Consider the following 16,265-nt stretch of genomic DNA (forward strand, 5'->3'; position numbering starts at 1 on the left):
CCAAAGTATACCAGAATGATTCTCGTAAATGTTGGCGGCCATCGTATCAAAGAACAAATATTCACCGAAACATTGCAGACTAAAGCATTTCAAACTGCAGACAACCATTAGTTTAAGATGTTCTCTCATATGTTCTCTCATATGTCTTTATCCACTGCTCACCGGTGTAAGGAATACAAGTCCATGATTGAGGCATTCCCGAAAGTACGGGCAGGTCTGATCCAACAGGCCAAATTTAAGCTTATTTATAATTTGACTATTTCACATTTTTTCTTCAGTCCCATCTGCAGTGAAATTCCTGGAGGTTCTTGACCCCCCCCCCCCCTAAGAACTGAAGATTAGTAGTACCATCGATCAGTCTCTTCATTACCATACAATATGGATTTGAGAATCATTGTATTTCTTGTGAATATTAGATCCATGCAATGTCTGTGGCCCTGCTATGATGTTGTATATGTATACAAGTACACAGCTAATTGAATCTCTTAATGCTATTTGGTGGTATTATCGACTGCGATGTAACACAGGGTAAGAAGGAAAAAGCCAGCTAGCCACAAAATTAGAAGCCCCTGGTCAAATGCCCCTATTGCCAACGAAAGCAGCCCTGGGTGCTCCACCAAGGCAGCCATTCCAGGTTGGGGGTTATGGGGAAAACTTGCCTTGGGAGGCCTTTTTTGGGAGCGGGTAGTGGTGGGATCACAGGACACCAGGACTGGAAGAGCCTGGGGAGTGACATAAGGGAGTGGGGGTGCATTTAAGTAATAAAAATTAATAGGGGTACATTCAAATGTTTTTCAAATATGTTGACTAGAAGTTAGCAATTTGGAAGAAGTATAAATGGAGTTGTGCATAGGCTGCAAAAAATCAAAAAGTGTGTCAAAAGGGAATATGGTCACTTAGCTTATAAAGGAGACCTCCTGTAACGCCAATCATATTAATAGCATGATTTAGTTTAGGTCTATACTGGCCTGGCTAAAAGCATGCAACACAAATTCTAGGCACCCAAGCTCAATATCTCAGGCTTCATCTCCCATTCATTTTTCGCTTCAGCAAATGCCGCAGTTACAGGGGTGCTTACTTCAAAGGAGCTTCACTGAGAAGTGCTATTATGGCTTCATAGAAGATATTAATGTTCTAGAAGACATTTACGATCTGGCCACACTATCTAGGGGCTCGGGAGGCCTTACCATTATTCAGAACCTTAAACTGGAATGCTCTCACATTAATGAACAACAGAATGAGCTCAAATCTGTTAGTTTTTAAACAAGGAGGAGACACGATATTGCCCTGATCCATTTGTGGTGGGCTGATGTCCATGGGGTACAACATAGCCTGGCCAAGCACTTCTGTTCGGTTATTTGCAATATTTTTTAGTCTTTAATATTTCTGGGAGCAGGTGTTTTAGATCTTAATTCAACAGCTTCAGACTACCATAGGCCCTATGGGGCTCTACTCGGAATTATTCCTCAATTCACTGATATCACCATAAAGCAAGAAAAGTTTGTGTTTATCGCATTGCTGATCGCTGGATCACTAATATTACAGAATTGGAAATCTAGGGATGTACCTACTGTCACCTAATGGTTGAATAAGTTACGTGTGAAGTTATTTGACAGCCTCTATGTGGCAAGAATTGGCTCTATACAAAAATTTGCAGAGCTATGGAGATATGTGTCCGATTTAATGAATTAGCTGCTGTATGCTTTAGGTTAATGGTATATGAATTGTATGTTTCACGTTGCTTTCTGATGGATTTTTTTATTTTATAATACGATATGCAAAAACTTCTACTTAATAGAAATACAATTTTAAAAAATTGACATTCAAAAGATAAATAAACTGCTTCACACAACTAAAGAATTAATTCAACTGCATAATGGACTTAACTGCACTACATTCACGTGCTCCTATGAGAAATCAGAAGACTTTTGCAGACAAGGAGGTGCATTACGATAAAGTATGTGTCTTCATTAAAGAAAATACATTTTTTGTATTTCTGAGGTATTCCATGGTTAAACCCCAACCATAAAAATATTAAAGGTCACTTCATTCATCGTTGCTTTGAAGAGTATCAGTAATGCTGCCAATCACAGGGCCGGGTTATGTGGTGTGTGCGAGATACCAGTTTTCACTCATTGATATGAAAGAGTAATGACCTTTGCACCTTCCATTAACAAGAAAGTGACATAGGTGAAACTGACGCAGGTAACGGAGCAATTGAGTTCAAGAGTAGATACTTATTTATTTATTTTCAGAGTTTTATATAGCGCGGACAAGATCTTTGCAGATATCAGAGCGCTTTACATAGAACGGGTACATGAGGGAACAAAGTCAAATAGGTAGATCGATAGTTCACACAATACAGAGGGTACATGAGGGAACAAAGTCAAAATAAGTAAATCAGTAGATCATACAGTACAAATAATACAATTGGGTGGCTGCAAAGCAGTCAAGTGGGTGATAAGTGATACAAATGATCACTTGTGTTTTTACGACTACACAGAAATAAAACTGGAAAGGAACTTGCCTTATAACTTCAGACCACTCATGTGGAAACAATAGCTATGTATTAAAGATGTAAAATATAATCTTTTACAACTGACGTTTCCCTGTTTTGTAGCACTGTAAATGCAGATTTTACTGTTACTAGAATACATTTGGTTTCAACACCTATTACACATCTCTAAGAAATATAATATGCACAAATCAATTTGCTCTGAATAATGCTCATAGGCAGGGTATTACCAGTTATAACATTGCACATATGTAATCTATATTTGTATAAGGTGAACCTAGATAACAGACAGTGGGGCACTGAACGGAATCGATGGCAAAGATAAAGTTACAACAAGTAACTCCAAATCTGATACAATACAACACATTCAATCCTACAGTTTGAAAATATTTTTCAAGATTTTGATGACGAAATCGTCATTGTCTTTAGACAAAATTCTGTCCTCTGAATCAAAACAAGACTTGACATTTCCAGGAACAAGATTATAAATGTATAGGTCTAGAACTAGTTAAATTAATATTATAGTAGAATTTTTCTTTGTTGCATACCACAAAAAACAAAGCATCCATGCATTCTTGAATATTGGACTGTTAAAGTTTGCAGTCATCCAAACTCTCTCTGGTCAAAAACAACTAAAGGATGTTCGCTGGTACCTGCAGAGAAATGCAGTTCTCCATGCTAGACTCCAAATGCGTGGCAGCTAAGAGCACAGGGATGCAACTCTCACGCTATATTGCAACCTTTCCCTCCAAACTTGTCCCACTCAGGGAATAGCAAAGTAAGACTAAGAGGATAGAAAACATTAAAATGGGCTTTGTGATCAGGCTAAGCCAGCAAACAATGCTAAGGTTACACTCATTGCTGGCACTCAGCATATAACTAGAGCACCACCAATACACTTCTCAAAGGTTTTCCTGTGCCCTAGCTGATTATACTCAAACTGCAATTCTGGATGTACACACACACACACTTAGGCTGGGTCTTCCACATTAACTCTGGAGGGGACAATACCAAACTTTCAAGAAGCAGAATTGGGGCTGCAAAACCCAAAGTTAATTAGGCAATCTATGTTCTACCTGACCCAGACTCGTCCAGCCTTGTTCCAGAGCTCACAGTGGTCTATTTGCTTATATCAAACATGGAGGTACAGAGAGATGCAGTTTCCAAAAATGTTCAGGGGAGCCGCAACTCACACAAACTTGTTGGTACTTCTATTGCGGAGGATCATTATCACATACATTTAGTTCAAACAGTGATCCAGAATGCATATATTATCATGAAAAAAGAGAATTCTAGACCGTGGTGCTCACAGTTAAAACACAGAGGCCCTCCAAAGACAGTAAAGCGTTCTGCCCTTAGGTTGTTCATTTGTCAAAGCTATTTGATACAATAGATCATGAGGGTGGAGTAATAAAAGATCAAACAGAGTGTGACAAAAAAAAAATAAGCACAGAAAAAACAATGTGTCTTGCACTTTGAGTACAGACTAAAACATTTTTTTAAAAGCCTGTAGGGCGGAAACAAAAATACTGTGTCTAAGATTTTAATGTGCCATGCCTTAAATGTACTTCTGAGGTGTAAAATAGACCCACATGCATGGCAATGCAAACACTACATAGGCGGAAGACAAATACCACAAGCTAGGCAATAGCATGTAGTGAGAGAGTAATACGCATGGGTAAAGACAAAGTTGCTTCAACGTATGTTTTTAAAGAAATGGTCATAACAGTTCTAGCTAACAGATGTGCTGCTAAGTCGCACTATAAAAGATGGAAAACAGAGCAGCAGCAAAACAATCTGTTTGTAACGCCATGGCCATGGAATATTATCTGTCCCATCCGAGGGCACGGTATACCCTTGCGACTTACAACAGTTGAATAAACACGTGGCCCAAATTGTTTTTTATTATTAATAAAAAATAAAAAATCCTACGATCTAGTATCTTTCTTAATATAGATAAGTGGAAACCGATTAGCAACAAAAAAATGGATGGCTGAAGAATTAGGTCTAACTAAACTATTTCAGCAAAAGACCGCAATTGTCCACCAACTTCCTCTCAGAGTAACACCATGGCTTACTACAAGTAGTATTCAGTTGTAATTTTAGCATTATCAGGAGGAAGGCATATATTAATGAAAACTGGTGAAGAAGATGGAGCCTGATGTTACTGAGAAAGAGGAATGAAATGTAAAAAAAATAGTAAAATAATATACTTACCATCTCCTGGAATAATGCGCAAAGTCACTGTGTTTCCAGCTTCCTTAATTAAATTGACGATGTCGGAATGGGATTTGTTGGTGATGGAGCATCCGTTCACAGCCAAGATCCGATCTCCAACTTTCAGCTTCCCACATCGGTCTGCTGGGCTCCCCTCGATAATTCGACCTATTTTGTGGGGCATGGCCACACATGCATTTCCTGCTTTTGTATATATTGTTTTTAAATTAAGCAGTAGTATGTGGAAAGGGAAAGGAGAAATGGGTTAAAAAGGGAAAGAGAAGGTTAGGGGTTAACCAATCAAGGCATTCAGAACACGTTATTAAAGGGTAGTAATTGTTGCGGGTTGTCAAAACATTGGCAATCACGCGGAAGTCGCTATGCTACCCGAAGGAACACCGGCAGAATACTGTGGTCCCCAAGCTCTTCGTTTCATAGAAGAGCCAACTTAAAAAAAATATGGAAAGTGACATAGAAGACAGATTTTAATTATCTGTGGGTGGGTTGTTGTGTGCATTGAGCTCTAAACTGTAACAAAAGCACCACAAGAAGTGATGCTTTAGAGAAGAGCAAACAACCTGCAACTTGTATTTTATTCCCAAAATGATCTCTTCTAGACTAAATGGCGATACCATTCCTGGAAGTCCTCATCTGGTTTTCTTCTGAGTGGAAGGGAATTTAGATTGATTACATGGGGTAGATTTTTCACATTTTACTGGCTTGGTTACTTAATCCATTGACCATGTGCCTTTGTCATATTCATAAGAGGGTTTAAATATTTCTTAAAAGACTTTAAATCCATGTTGCTCAATTAAAGGAGGCAAACATATATCCAAAAGGGACTTTTCAGGGAGGGCCTTGCATGGCTAACATGCAGTCTTAACTTGCGAATCGCAGGCTAGGCAGATGTTAAGCCGCGTGCAGCAAGCAGCCAAGCGTTGCAAGACGAAAATATTGAATTACCATGTTACATGTATATTTAATGAAGGCTGCGCTGCTCAATGGGTGCTACAGTAGTGCTATTAAGAGGTATTGAAAGCTGCACAAGCATTTGCCAATGTTTTGTTCTTTCTTTCCTTAGAAAGACAATCACTCTACATCAGGTAAGGGAGAAGAGCCCACGGCCAGCAGTAATGCTTACAGAGATGAACAAATTATAGTTTCTCATTACGAATGAGAGAAATATTAGGAAAGCCATAACCCACCGGAGTGTTAAAGGTAGACACAGACCAGGTAAAAACAGAAGGCACTGCATAAGCTTGGGAACAAGTGAGTCATGCATAACAAAGGGGAGGCGTGTCTTAATTGAGGCCCAGTGAACTCGTGAAAGATGTAGTCTCGCAGTCACATAATTATGAAACTATTACAGGACTATCAACACAACATACTAATCACTTGCCCAATCAGATACAAGAACCATAGCGTTTTTATTAAGGAAAAAACCATGTTATTGTGCACATGACGATTCTGCGCATAGAATACTCCAGTTATACAACGTTTTATGTATTTAAACTCAAAAGCATTTTATACAAAATATAATACTAGCATATTAGCTGTGAAAAAGGAACACTGCGGAGGTGGTCTGCTGTCTTCGGAAATAAATAAAATGTAAACGGTTATTAAATCCCTTTCCATAGGCTTCTGATTTGATGCCATTATTTTAGCTGTCCAACACATTTTAATGAGAAATATGGCCAATTAGTCCCACTACTGAAGTTTTGCCTCTAATTTAATCGACAGGTTTGACTAATTATTCAGTAATAGCAGGTTTCCTGGAGAATTATTGCCTCTGAACATACGCTGCCTTTAAGTAGATAAATCCGTATCCATGTGCAAGGTATAGTACAGAACAAACAAGTACTATACATGCCTTGCCATCCATGGTCTGAACACCCACCTATTCCTCTGTGAATCACAGCACCCAGAGAGGTTTTAGGGCATGGGCAAAATGGTCTCTGGCCCCAGCCTTTCAGCCTTTCAGGGGCCCCCAGATAGATGTGGCTCTGTTCTCCACACAGTGCTGCCCTGATGACCGTGAATGATTTCTAAAACAAATTTTAAATATTATTATCATGTAATTATTTTTTTAATATAAGTAATGTGTGGGGAGTTCGTGCGTATGTTTTTCAATACCATGCAAAAACCATAAAATAGTTCCTTTTAGATCGAAACGGGACCTCACATATGAAAAATGGCAGGGGGTTGCAGAGATCATTTTCAACAACATTAGCGAGCTGCTGCTATATTATGATATTGAAAAGACAGTCACTATCCCTGAATATTAGATTGAAATACATTTAGAATGTGTACTGATGTGGCTTTGCAGAGTCAGTGACCTGGCTAACAAGGGCATGAAAAAGCTGAAATTGGATCATAAAATTCAGTGGTGTTCTGATCAGGGGCCCACAAAATATATTTGGCCCAGGGCCTCCAAAATCCTTCAGATGTCCCGGCATCACTTCACTTTTGAATAAGTACTTCCTAGAAATGCAAGACTATAGCCCGAGAGAATGTTGTTTCATGAAGTTCCAGAGATACTACTACACAATAGAATGTGCGTCTCCCCATCCACCTCACAACATGTGCTAAAAGATTTCCCATCAGAAGCTCTAATTATCATTTTAGGTTCCCTCACTTTGGCTTCAACCATTCTAAGTGCTTCATTGAGGCTTTAGCAGAGATACAACAGTCTTGTATGCTTTCTTGGAATAAATATCTATCCAAATCTATGGTGGCTACTTTGGTGGCTGTTCAACATTGCTTATTCATTTAAGCTAAATGGAAGATGCGGTTTGCACTAGAGCTACACTAGAAGTCAAATGTTGTACGTGGCAGTTCCTCAACAGCATCATTAATTTACCAAAACATCTCTGGAATGATGCTCTTCATCAGGTCTATTGTCCTCCATCATGCGCTAGCAAGTGACTGCATGGGAATGAAAACCAGTAGCTGAATCTTTTTGGTAATGCCAGAAGAAAGTCCCTTGATACAAATCTAGGACTGTAATCCAAACGTGGAGGCTGGACGTCCTGGTGATTCAAGAAAGCAAACCTATTGCAGAGATTGCTTTACATTCACATTCTCTCTGTCTGCAAGCCGAGGTAATCCTGAATGCATGTGAGCTGTGCTGAATACTTTGCATTCAAAGCGATGCCCTTAGACAGTACTCGAGATGATTGACCCAACTCAATCCATTCTTCACATTTTCCTGATGACTTCACAATAGTACTGTTAATTTTTATAGAAAAGCACATGGGCGATACCAGTCGCATTATTCTGCAAAAGAGGTGCCGAACTGGGCTAAATTAATCTTACTTTTAACCATACATGTGAATAACCCCAGTTGAACAAATGCCATCAAAACGGAAAGCCAGAGGATGCAGGTGCCTGTGCTGTAACAATTAAATAGGGCAGAGAGAAAGTAGTGCAGGAAAGCATCCATAAAGCCATAAGTATTCGAGAGAACATCTGTTCTGGGCAGATCACATAAGCAGTTTGAACTTTGCCTCAAAGCTTAACATGATCCAGGAGACCATTTGTTGATGAGACTAAATATAGTCCTAATGGGCGGATATATTAACACCATCAAATGTTTCAAATCCTGCCTTCTGTGATTACTTAGACTCTGTGTGGTGTGCACATGGCTACATGGGTGTAAGACAGGTGATTTACCACTCTTTCGCATTCTTGGAGAACTATGGGATGGCTATTTCAATATTCGTGGCATATAACAATTTAACAACAGATTCTATAAAGTCAACCCCTCACAGAAGACTGTGGCACTCCTTACAAATATTCCTCATTGTGTGCTTGAGGTTTGAGATAATTCTTCTTGAATAGGTTACATATTTACTTTGCAATGTCTCACAAGACCCCTATTTAATTAAGGTGGCATTTTCCGGTTTACAAGAAACCGTACTTGCTCCCTGGACTGCCCATGCTCAAATCTGAATGGAAAGCAACCTGGGGTGTTAGTAGGGTATTGAAAGCAACGTGAAGACAAATTGCCCACAAGCTCAAAAATAAACAAAATATGAATTTGTGGGAGTTGTCCACAGCAACATTACAGGACTCCCCAAAAGAGGCTATGGTCTTTACAAAAAACAATACATAACACCGTGTACCAAAATCAGAAAAGGGAACTCAAGTCTACAAGGGGCCTATGAATCTCAGAAAAGGTGTCTTCCTCACATTTTCCTTCAACTGAAAACCCAACACAAGCAATTCTTATATGAATGACAACTGACTGCTTTAGCTCTCTATTGTTGGGAGCCCTATTGTGTACAATTCCAATACTTTCAGTGTCCTTTGGGTCAGCCCATTGCTCATCACTGATTGGCTAGTTTCAATCTTATTTGCTTGCTCCTTAAACAAGGACTCACTTCCACTTCTTGTGTTTGTTCCTCCCCTGGAGCACAGCTTGTTTGCAACCTTTTTGAATGGATGCCACATATCTCCTATGCAGACAGTAAGAGGCATAAAAGGTTTTCTATCATTTCTGGGTTCTGATTCCTATTCCTCCCACTACCATGAAGTACAAGATGATACACCTTTTGTAATCTATTCTGTTTTAGATTAGTAAATCAAGATCTCAATACACCAACGCTGATAAACTTGTTTGCTGCCGGTGTTGGCCAACGGCCGTCGTGAGCACTACCTTGGTAGTGCTGCGCACGTCCGTTGGCCGACGCGGCCCCGCCCGCTTAATAGAATGTTCCCCACTGGCGCGGAACGTTCGAAGCAGCAAAGGGGTTAAGTAAGGAATGTTAACTTTACCGATATTAAACTAACACAGGCCCTAGGCTGGAAGTGTAAATAACAAATAAAAATATATACTGAGTAAATGCAAATAAAACCGGCTTTGGCAAAGCTAACAGGTCTGGCTTTTATTGGCCACAGAATGAGCGACTGTCTTGGGCCAGTGTTTCTGTATGCCTCCAAAGATGGCAGCATGTGCCCACATTGATGATCAACACTGAATATTTTTTAACGCAATTCACTGTTTATCATTACATACTGGTAGCTCAAATCCATTGGTAGCCATCTTCGAATGATTCTTGAATACTGTACTCCTAGTAAAGGATGGGAGGCCCTATTCTAACAAGGCCGCACATTTCCATTTCTGTGTTATACTTTGGGAGATGCTGGGCCCTTACAAAATAAAAGGAAAAACTTAGTTAAGCAAATATATATATTTAAATAAACTGTAATACAAAGTGAAAAGACACATTGTGCCACCAGCCCTGGTACTGAAAGGGACTACTATTTGGTTCATATTAAATACAAGCAAAATCCCTTCACTCACAGTGGGGTAGCCTGTGACTGGAGTGGGCTTTTGCTAAGTAAGGTGAGCAGAAGGAAAACCTGAATGATAATTTAACAGCCCAATGGCTGAAGTCAACCGATCCAAAGTCCTGCTCTGTATTTAATATGTGTTCCTTTTCTTTCTAAAAAGAATAGTATGGCTATTGCAGTCTCAAAGGCCAGGTCCACCAAGTGCAGCAGTCCAGAAACAAGGCTGGAAACGTAGCCATGGTTGGAAGACATGTCCGAAAAGGATGTTTCTGCTCTACTTTTTGCCCCCTGCATTTCTTATATGTGGGTCGAAGTAGAGTTAAATAATGTTTTTGCATGATTTTATAAAGTATGTGTTTATAAAGGGCCGCATTTCTTAAGATATTTTTCTAGAAAAGGCTGTCTTCCAAGGAACCCCAAGTGAAACGTTTAAAAATGTTCACCTATTAAATGTAAAGAAATTGGCATACTTTGGCACTCGTAACTAATATTTTAGGTGATACTTTAAAGAGGTGGGACTTGCAAATATTTACAATTAATATTTAACATTAGTATGGCCTAATGCCCATGTAATTATAGAACAGTTTTCCTCATCCTTTAGACATTTTCTCAATTGCTTACAGCAAATCATTTTAACAATTTCATCTAAAGGGCATTCTTTCAATTGCAGATAGCAAATCCGTTGAGGAGAAGAGAATGGCTGTGACTGCAGACTAGTGCTGAAAACAACCTAATTATTAAAAACCAGTGCAACAAATCACAAACCTAAAAATGCAGCTGTTCCTCCTTTGCTGAGAGAGACAAATCTCAAGAGAAATCCATTTTCCAATTAAGATGTTGATTGTTTAAAATTTTCCACATTTATGGATACCAGTTATTGTTAATAAAATGTGGCCAGAGCAAAAGTTAAACATTTTAATAAACCTCTCTCTGCTTGCAACTAAACGTATTGGTGATATTTTATTTTGTTGTACTTACCAAATGTTGTTCCGGCTTCTGGCCTGCTAACTGAAGACACAATGACAAATCCAAACCCTTCGCTTTCACCTCTATGGATTTCGACATCATACGGCTGCACCACTGTACTGACCAAGCCACTGCCGCCACCTCCTCCGCTGCCAATTCCACTGGTGCTGCCGCTGCCCGAGCTCACTGTGTTCAAGGAGTTTTGACTCCCCTGGGGTGTGCGCTTTTCCTCGGTCAAAGAAGCTGGTTGAGTACTACTGTGATGAGAAGATGCTGGAGATGGCGGGACTTCATTCTCGCCTTTGCTTGGAACTGCAACGACAATATTTAATCATGGAATACGGTCACATGACAACTCAATTACGTCATTAATAGATAGTATGAAAATACTGGTGTTTAATCAGGTAGCAGTACAATAAGAGTACATCAGCTGGTAATTATTTAATTTGTAGAATGGTTTATTAACCCTTAAAATAACATAAGGAAGCTAGGTTTTATAACAGTCCAGGGTGAATGGAATCGGGTTCAACTCTAATCGCCCGAGTTATGTGGAGATTTGAAGTTTTATGTTCCTCTAAATTTTAAGTTTTTAAGTTTTAAGTTTTTAATTTTAATTCTTGGATTCACAGCAGTAAAACCAATTACAATATTTGAAGGTTTTAACAAATCAATTTACACCATTAAATTTATCATTAAATCATCTGTATACATACAGGATTGATTCATTATAAATTTGTCACGTTTCACTAAAAGTGCTATTTTCCAAGATGGTCAATATTGAGGTAAAATTGCACTAACAACTGTGATCCCAATATACTTTCATAAATGGCAGCGAACTGTGGACTTGGACATTGAGGAGAGGGTTTTATCACTGAGTGAAGTCCACGTTACTGGTACTTTGTTACACTGCACTAGAAGGCCCATTTGTTTGACCATCCACACAGATATTACTGGGACAAACTTAGAAGGCTAGCAAAATGCACCGCTGTTGACCCAGGTAGGTAACAGGAGTAAGAGGGGTGTGGACTGCTGTTTAAAGTGTGGGCTCCAGGAGTAGAGCCAGGATTTACTAACATTTGCTCCACTGGTGTCCCCTAACGTTCTAAGACAGTCCCCAAAAAATGGGATGCTTTAGAGGCTAGAAGGTTATCAACTCCTTTCCGCAGTTTTCACAAAAATCTGATTAATAAATCTTACAGGGTAAATGGAAATATTTGTTTATCACTTTAAAATTATTTACTAGATATATCAAACAATGCAATTTGAACATTAAAAAAAATTAAGCCACGTTTGCATTTTATTTCTTATTCCAAAACAGAGTCAGAACCCTTTCTCAATGGGGATGACGTTATATATGGGAATTAATGGTGTTAATCACAGGTAGGAGCATTTACATGCATCTAACACCACCTTTTAATAACGAATATCAATTATTGACATTGATTGACATGTGGGTTTTACCGCACTACTGCCAATTGTTAAAAGACGCACAACACACTGGAATATTATATGAGTGAATTAAGAGCCATAACTCACGGTTATGCATGAATTACAGTGTGTATCCAGGGCCTTAACAGGCCCTTGCTGCAAGGGGGCCCAAACCCCTTCAAGGGATCCCTAATCATCAGGGGGCCCCATTCCACTCAAGGCCAATAGATGCCTGTCAGATATGGAGGCTCATGGGCCCCTCATCACATTGTGCAGGGAGGCCCCATCATTTTGCGTTACACCATTGTGAGTTTCCATCTAGTACTGAAAAGAGTTACCTTTATACTGAATGCATACACTGGACTCGTCTATGGTGACGATGGCCTTTGCACTCCTAGGTGGACAGTTCAAAACTAAAACAAATGTAAATCCCAACAAAGCCAATACAAATGGATATATACCTGCCATGTTTAACCTAGACAGGTCCCCAATGACAAAATTGCACAATGTAATTCTGAGGCACTATTTGGATTTAAGTCAATCAGAAGATTTCAATCCATCAGTAGGTTTGTAGAGCAAGTCTAGTCACCCGTGAGTCCTATTTCACTGGATAATCAGAAGGTAATTCACATAGCTCCATCAAAGTTAACTGCAGCACAAAGCCTATGGATATCTCAGAGACAAGGAGTCTTGAGGCACGGGGAGGGGGGGGGGGGCACGTTTCTTGTTATGCCACAGAAGAAGAAAATAATCCCCATTTAATTCATGTGGGACTTCAAGAATCCCTTCAATAGTTTGTAATATAATGTCAAACAAAACAGAATCCCTCCGTGTTACCAGATGACATTCCAAACGGTGCAAATTTTAGGTATGAGTAAGGATATATAGTGTCATGAGGATATTTGCCAAACATTAATAAAAATGATTTGCCTTGAACAGTTTTCACTTTTTCCATTTTGACTAATGCGTGCAAAATATTTTCGGTATTGCAGACAATAGCTTACTACTATAATGCCTACATAAGCAATGCATCATAAACGGTTTGTGCAGGAAAGTAAAAAAAAAAAAAAAAAAAAAGTGAGAATGCAAAAAATGTCCTGCATTTCTAAACCTTTACGGGTAACTGTTAATCAACAAATATGAATACTTCAATACTTCACAAGACCCAGAAATGGTGTACAAATATGAAATACCAGCTGCCCAGTTGTGTAATACTTGCTCCCCCTGTCTGCTGGCCGCCCTATTTGCTTCTTCTTGAGCGCCAATGCAAATGGTTGAAGTAAGACAGCGGTGAATGAGCTGTAACATATTCAAAATATCACCAAATTCCAATTTTGACAGGTGATATGCCCTACTCGTGTCAACGAGCAAATATATAAAACCAATCACAGAAGTATCTTAAAACATAGTGGAGGCAAACAGGAAAGGCTAGAATCTGCAATCTTCTGCCTAATGACCACATAACAAAAAAAGCAGAAAATCACTTGTTCTCCCCCGATTTCTTAGTCTGTATCTTAATGCAATATTATTTGGTGTCTTCTTTGACTGTCAGACTACCTTAATGCTGCATTGATCTATATTCTTTGGTTGACTGTTGCGACCAATACAAATCTTCTTGAGCTCAAATGTCCACGGACTCGATAGTTCTCGCTTCGGTGCCTGACCTAATCAGGGGTTCACACTCTGCAACTCTGGGCATTAAGCTTGCTTAATCTCCACAACGGCCCCCCGCGGCGGGATTCCTGGCTTTCACCTTGGGGGTGCCCTGTAGGGGCTATCTCACAGGGAAAAGCCAGGACGGGTTCCCAAGGCAAGTGCTTAGAGACCCCTGGGTGATAAGCGCTATATAAATCCAACATACAATACAATACAATACAATACAAATCCTCACATGTAGCTGGAGTACATTTCTTTGCATAGCATGTAAATCTCTCGGATGCCTTCAGGTCTAGCTAGCGCTATATAAAACTCAAATATATAAAATGTGGGACAACAGATATCTAACCTCGGTTAGGCCACTTGAAGACCAATGGCACAGAATATAGTACACTTACATACCTGGATATACAACTTTGCGCCTTATGGTTAGATTTACGTGTCCTTGTTTGGCTGCTTGTTGCATGAGCTGAACAACAAGCTGGTGAGATTTCCCAACTACTGCGGTCCCATCCACACAGATCAGTTCATCGCCCGATCTTAGACGGCCGTCAGCATCAGCAGAACCAACTGGCACAATATGACCAATGTAAATCTGTTGGATGAGAAGAGGTTTGCTTTAGAGGATATGAAGGCGGCAACTGTGAATGCTGCGAGCAGTGAAATTAGCCCCTAAACACAAATGGCAAAAGCTTCATAGGGATAATGAAATAACAGAACAAACCTAAATTGAATGACAAATCAGGATATTTTCCTGGAAATGGTTTTCACAGAAAAATGTAGAACATTTCCAAATGTCCACATGCAGGCAAAAATAATTCAATTTGATTATCTTTCACAGATTGATTGTCCAGATTGCTAAGACATCTAGTGCATGATAATGATAAGTGGTGTCGGAAGCAGGCACCCCATCAGATTTTTAGTATTCAACAAATTATATTTAAAATGGCTGCTATATAGCAACAGTCACTACGGAAAATTGACAACGCTCCACTGTAATTTACAAAGTACACCCACTGATTTTGCTAAATGTCTGTGTGCAGCTGGAGGAAACTGCTGGGCGCACTTCGCAGCAGCAGAGAAGGCGAGGAAGAAGAACCAAGTTTCACCCACAGTGTGACCAGTATCCCAGCAGCAAGGGAACAGGGACAGATTGCTCTCATGGTGTGAGCAATATACAACAGCAGGGGAAAGGGTCCACTGGCGCACTAAGCAAAGATTAAGGTGACCCCATTGTACACAGAACAGAAACAGTGGTCCAGCGATAAAGAAGAAGAGAAGACAGGCGTGCAAAAGATGTGACGCGCATCCTAGTGTATGGGGAGAAGAGACACAGGATGCAGATTAAAATAAAGCCCATTACCGAAGGAGGCAGACTCAAAGTCACAATAATGGAGATATATTGACATATAAATATATATCTAAATAGGCATCTTATTTTTTTGTTGGTGATAAACAGAATGAATGCCAATGAGGCTCATGAATTAATTCCAATAAAACATTTTCCTAGTATTTCTAGATTATTCATAGAAGTGGTTACTTCCAAAATACAATTTATTCTGTCTATACAGCAATATTTTGTGCAGACCGACAGGTGGTAAAGAAATGATCTGAGGGTAAAAACCATTTTGATTTAAAAAAAAGAAATGAAGTTCTCCAGCCCAATGACCACAGGCTTGCGATTTCGCTATTAACCAAAATAAAGAAAGCCTTCCCGACAAATTTCATGGAGAAAAATAATTCTGGTTAGAATGCTTTTCTTAATTGAAGGATGGAAATTGCAGAAGTTTGTAAAGATGGAGGATTAGCGTGGGAAATATCCTTTAAGCAAAAAAGAGAGTGAAACAAAAATGAATAAAACTGTTTAAAAGAAACATCGATTGTAGTCTCTTTTCCAGTTTTACTCCCACTAAATTCAAGCAGAAGCTAAGTACCCATGGGAAAAGGTCAGCTGAACCTGTTGGGAAGAGATGACAAACGTAAGAAGAAACAAAGAGAAAGAAGAAAGAGCAAGGAGTAGGGAAAGGGGGATCAGGAGGAGATAAAAATGTGGGCAGTGAAGTGACCGAACCCAGAGGAGGCAAGGGCAAGACAAGGCAGACGAAGAGACGAGGGTGGAGTGAGACCAAGGAAGGAGAATGAGAACAAAGAAAAAAAAGTTAGACATTGGCTTGGAGTAAGGTAGAAC

At 39.5% G+C, this 16,265-nt stretch overlaps 1 protein-coding gene across 12 annotated transcripts in view; it reads right to left on the minus strand.

Annotated features, from left to right (window-relative positions):
* The window catches only part of MAGI1 (membrane associated guanylate kinase, WW and PDZ domain containing 1), a 1,125,105-nt gene that overhangs the window by 67,631 nt on the left and 1,041,209 nt on the right, over positions 1-16,265 (minus strand). For 6 of the 12 annotated variants that reach the window (XM_086939091.1, XM_086939089.1, XM_086939095.1 and 3 more), the window contains 3 exons: positions 14,480-14,672; positions 11,006-11,305; positions 4,733-4,936 (listed from right to left, as the gene is read on the minus strand). In XM_086939091.1, coding sequence (XP_086795217.1) covers positions 4,733-4,936; positions 11,006-11,305; positions 14,480-14,672 — 697 coding nt within the window. The remainder of the gene's footprint in view (positions 1-4,732; positions 4,937-11,005; positions 11,306-14,479; positions 14,673-16,265) is intronic. The other 6 variants (XM_086939093.1, XM_086939090.1, XM_086939096.1 and 3 more) reach the window with 2 other exon arrangements.

The sequence above is a fragment of the Lissotriton vulgaris genome, chromosome 9 (genome assembly GCF_964263255.1).
Source record: "Lissotriton vulgaris chromosome 9, aLisVul1.2, whole genome shotgun sequence".
NCBI lineage: Eukaryota > Metazoa > Chordata > Amphibia > Caudata > Salamandridae > Lissotriton > Lissotriton vulgaris.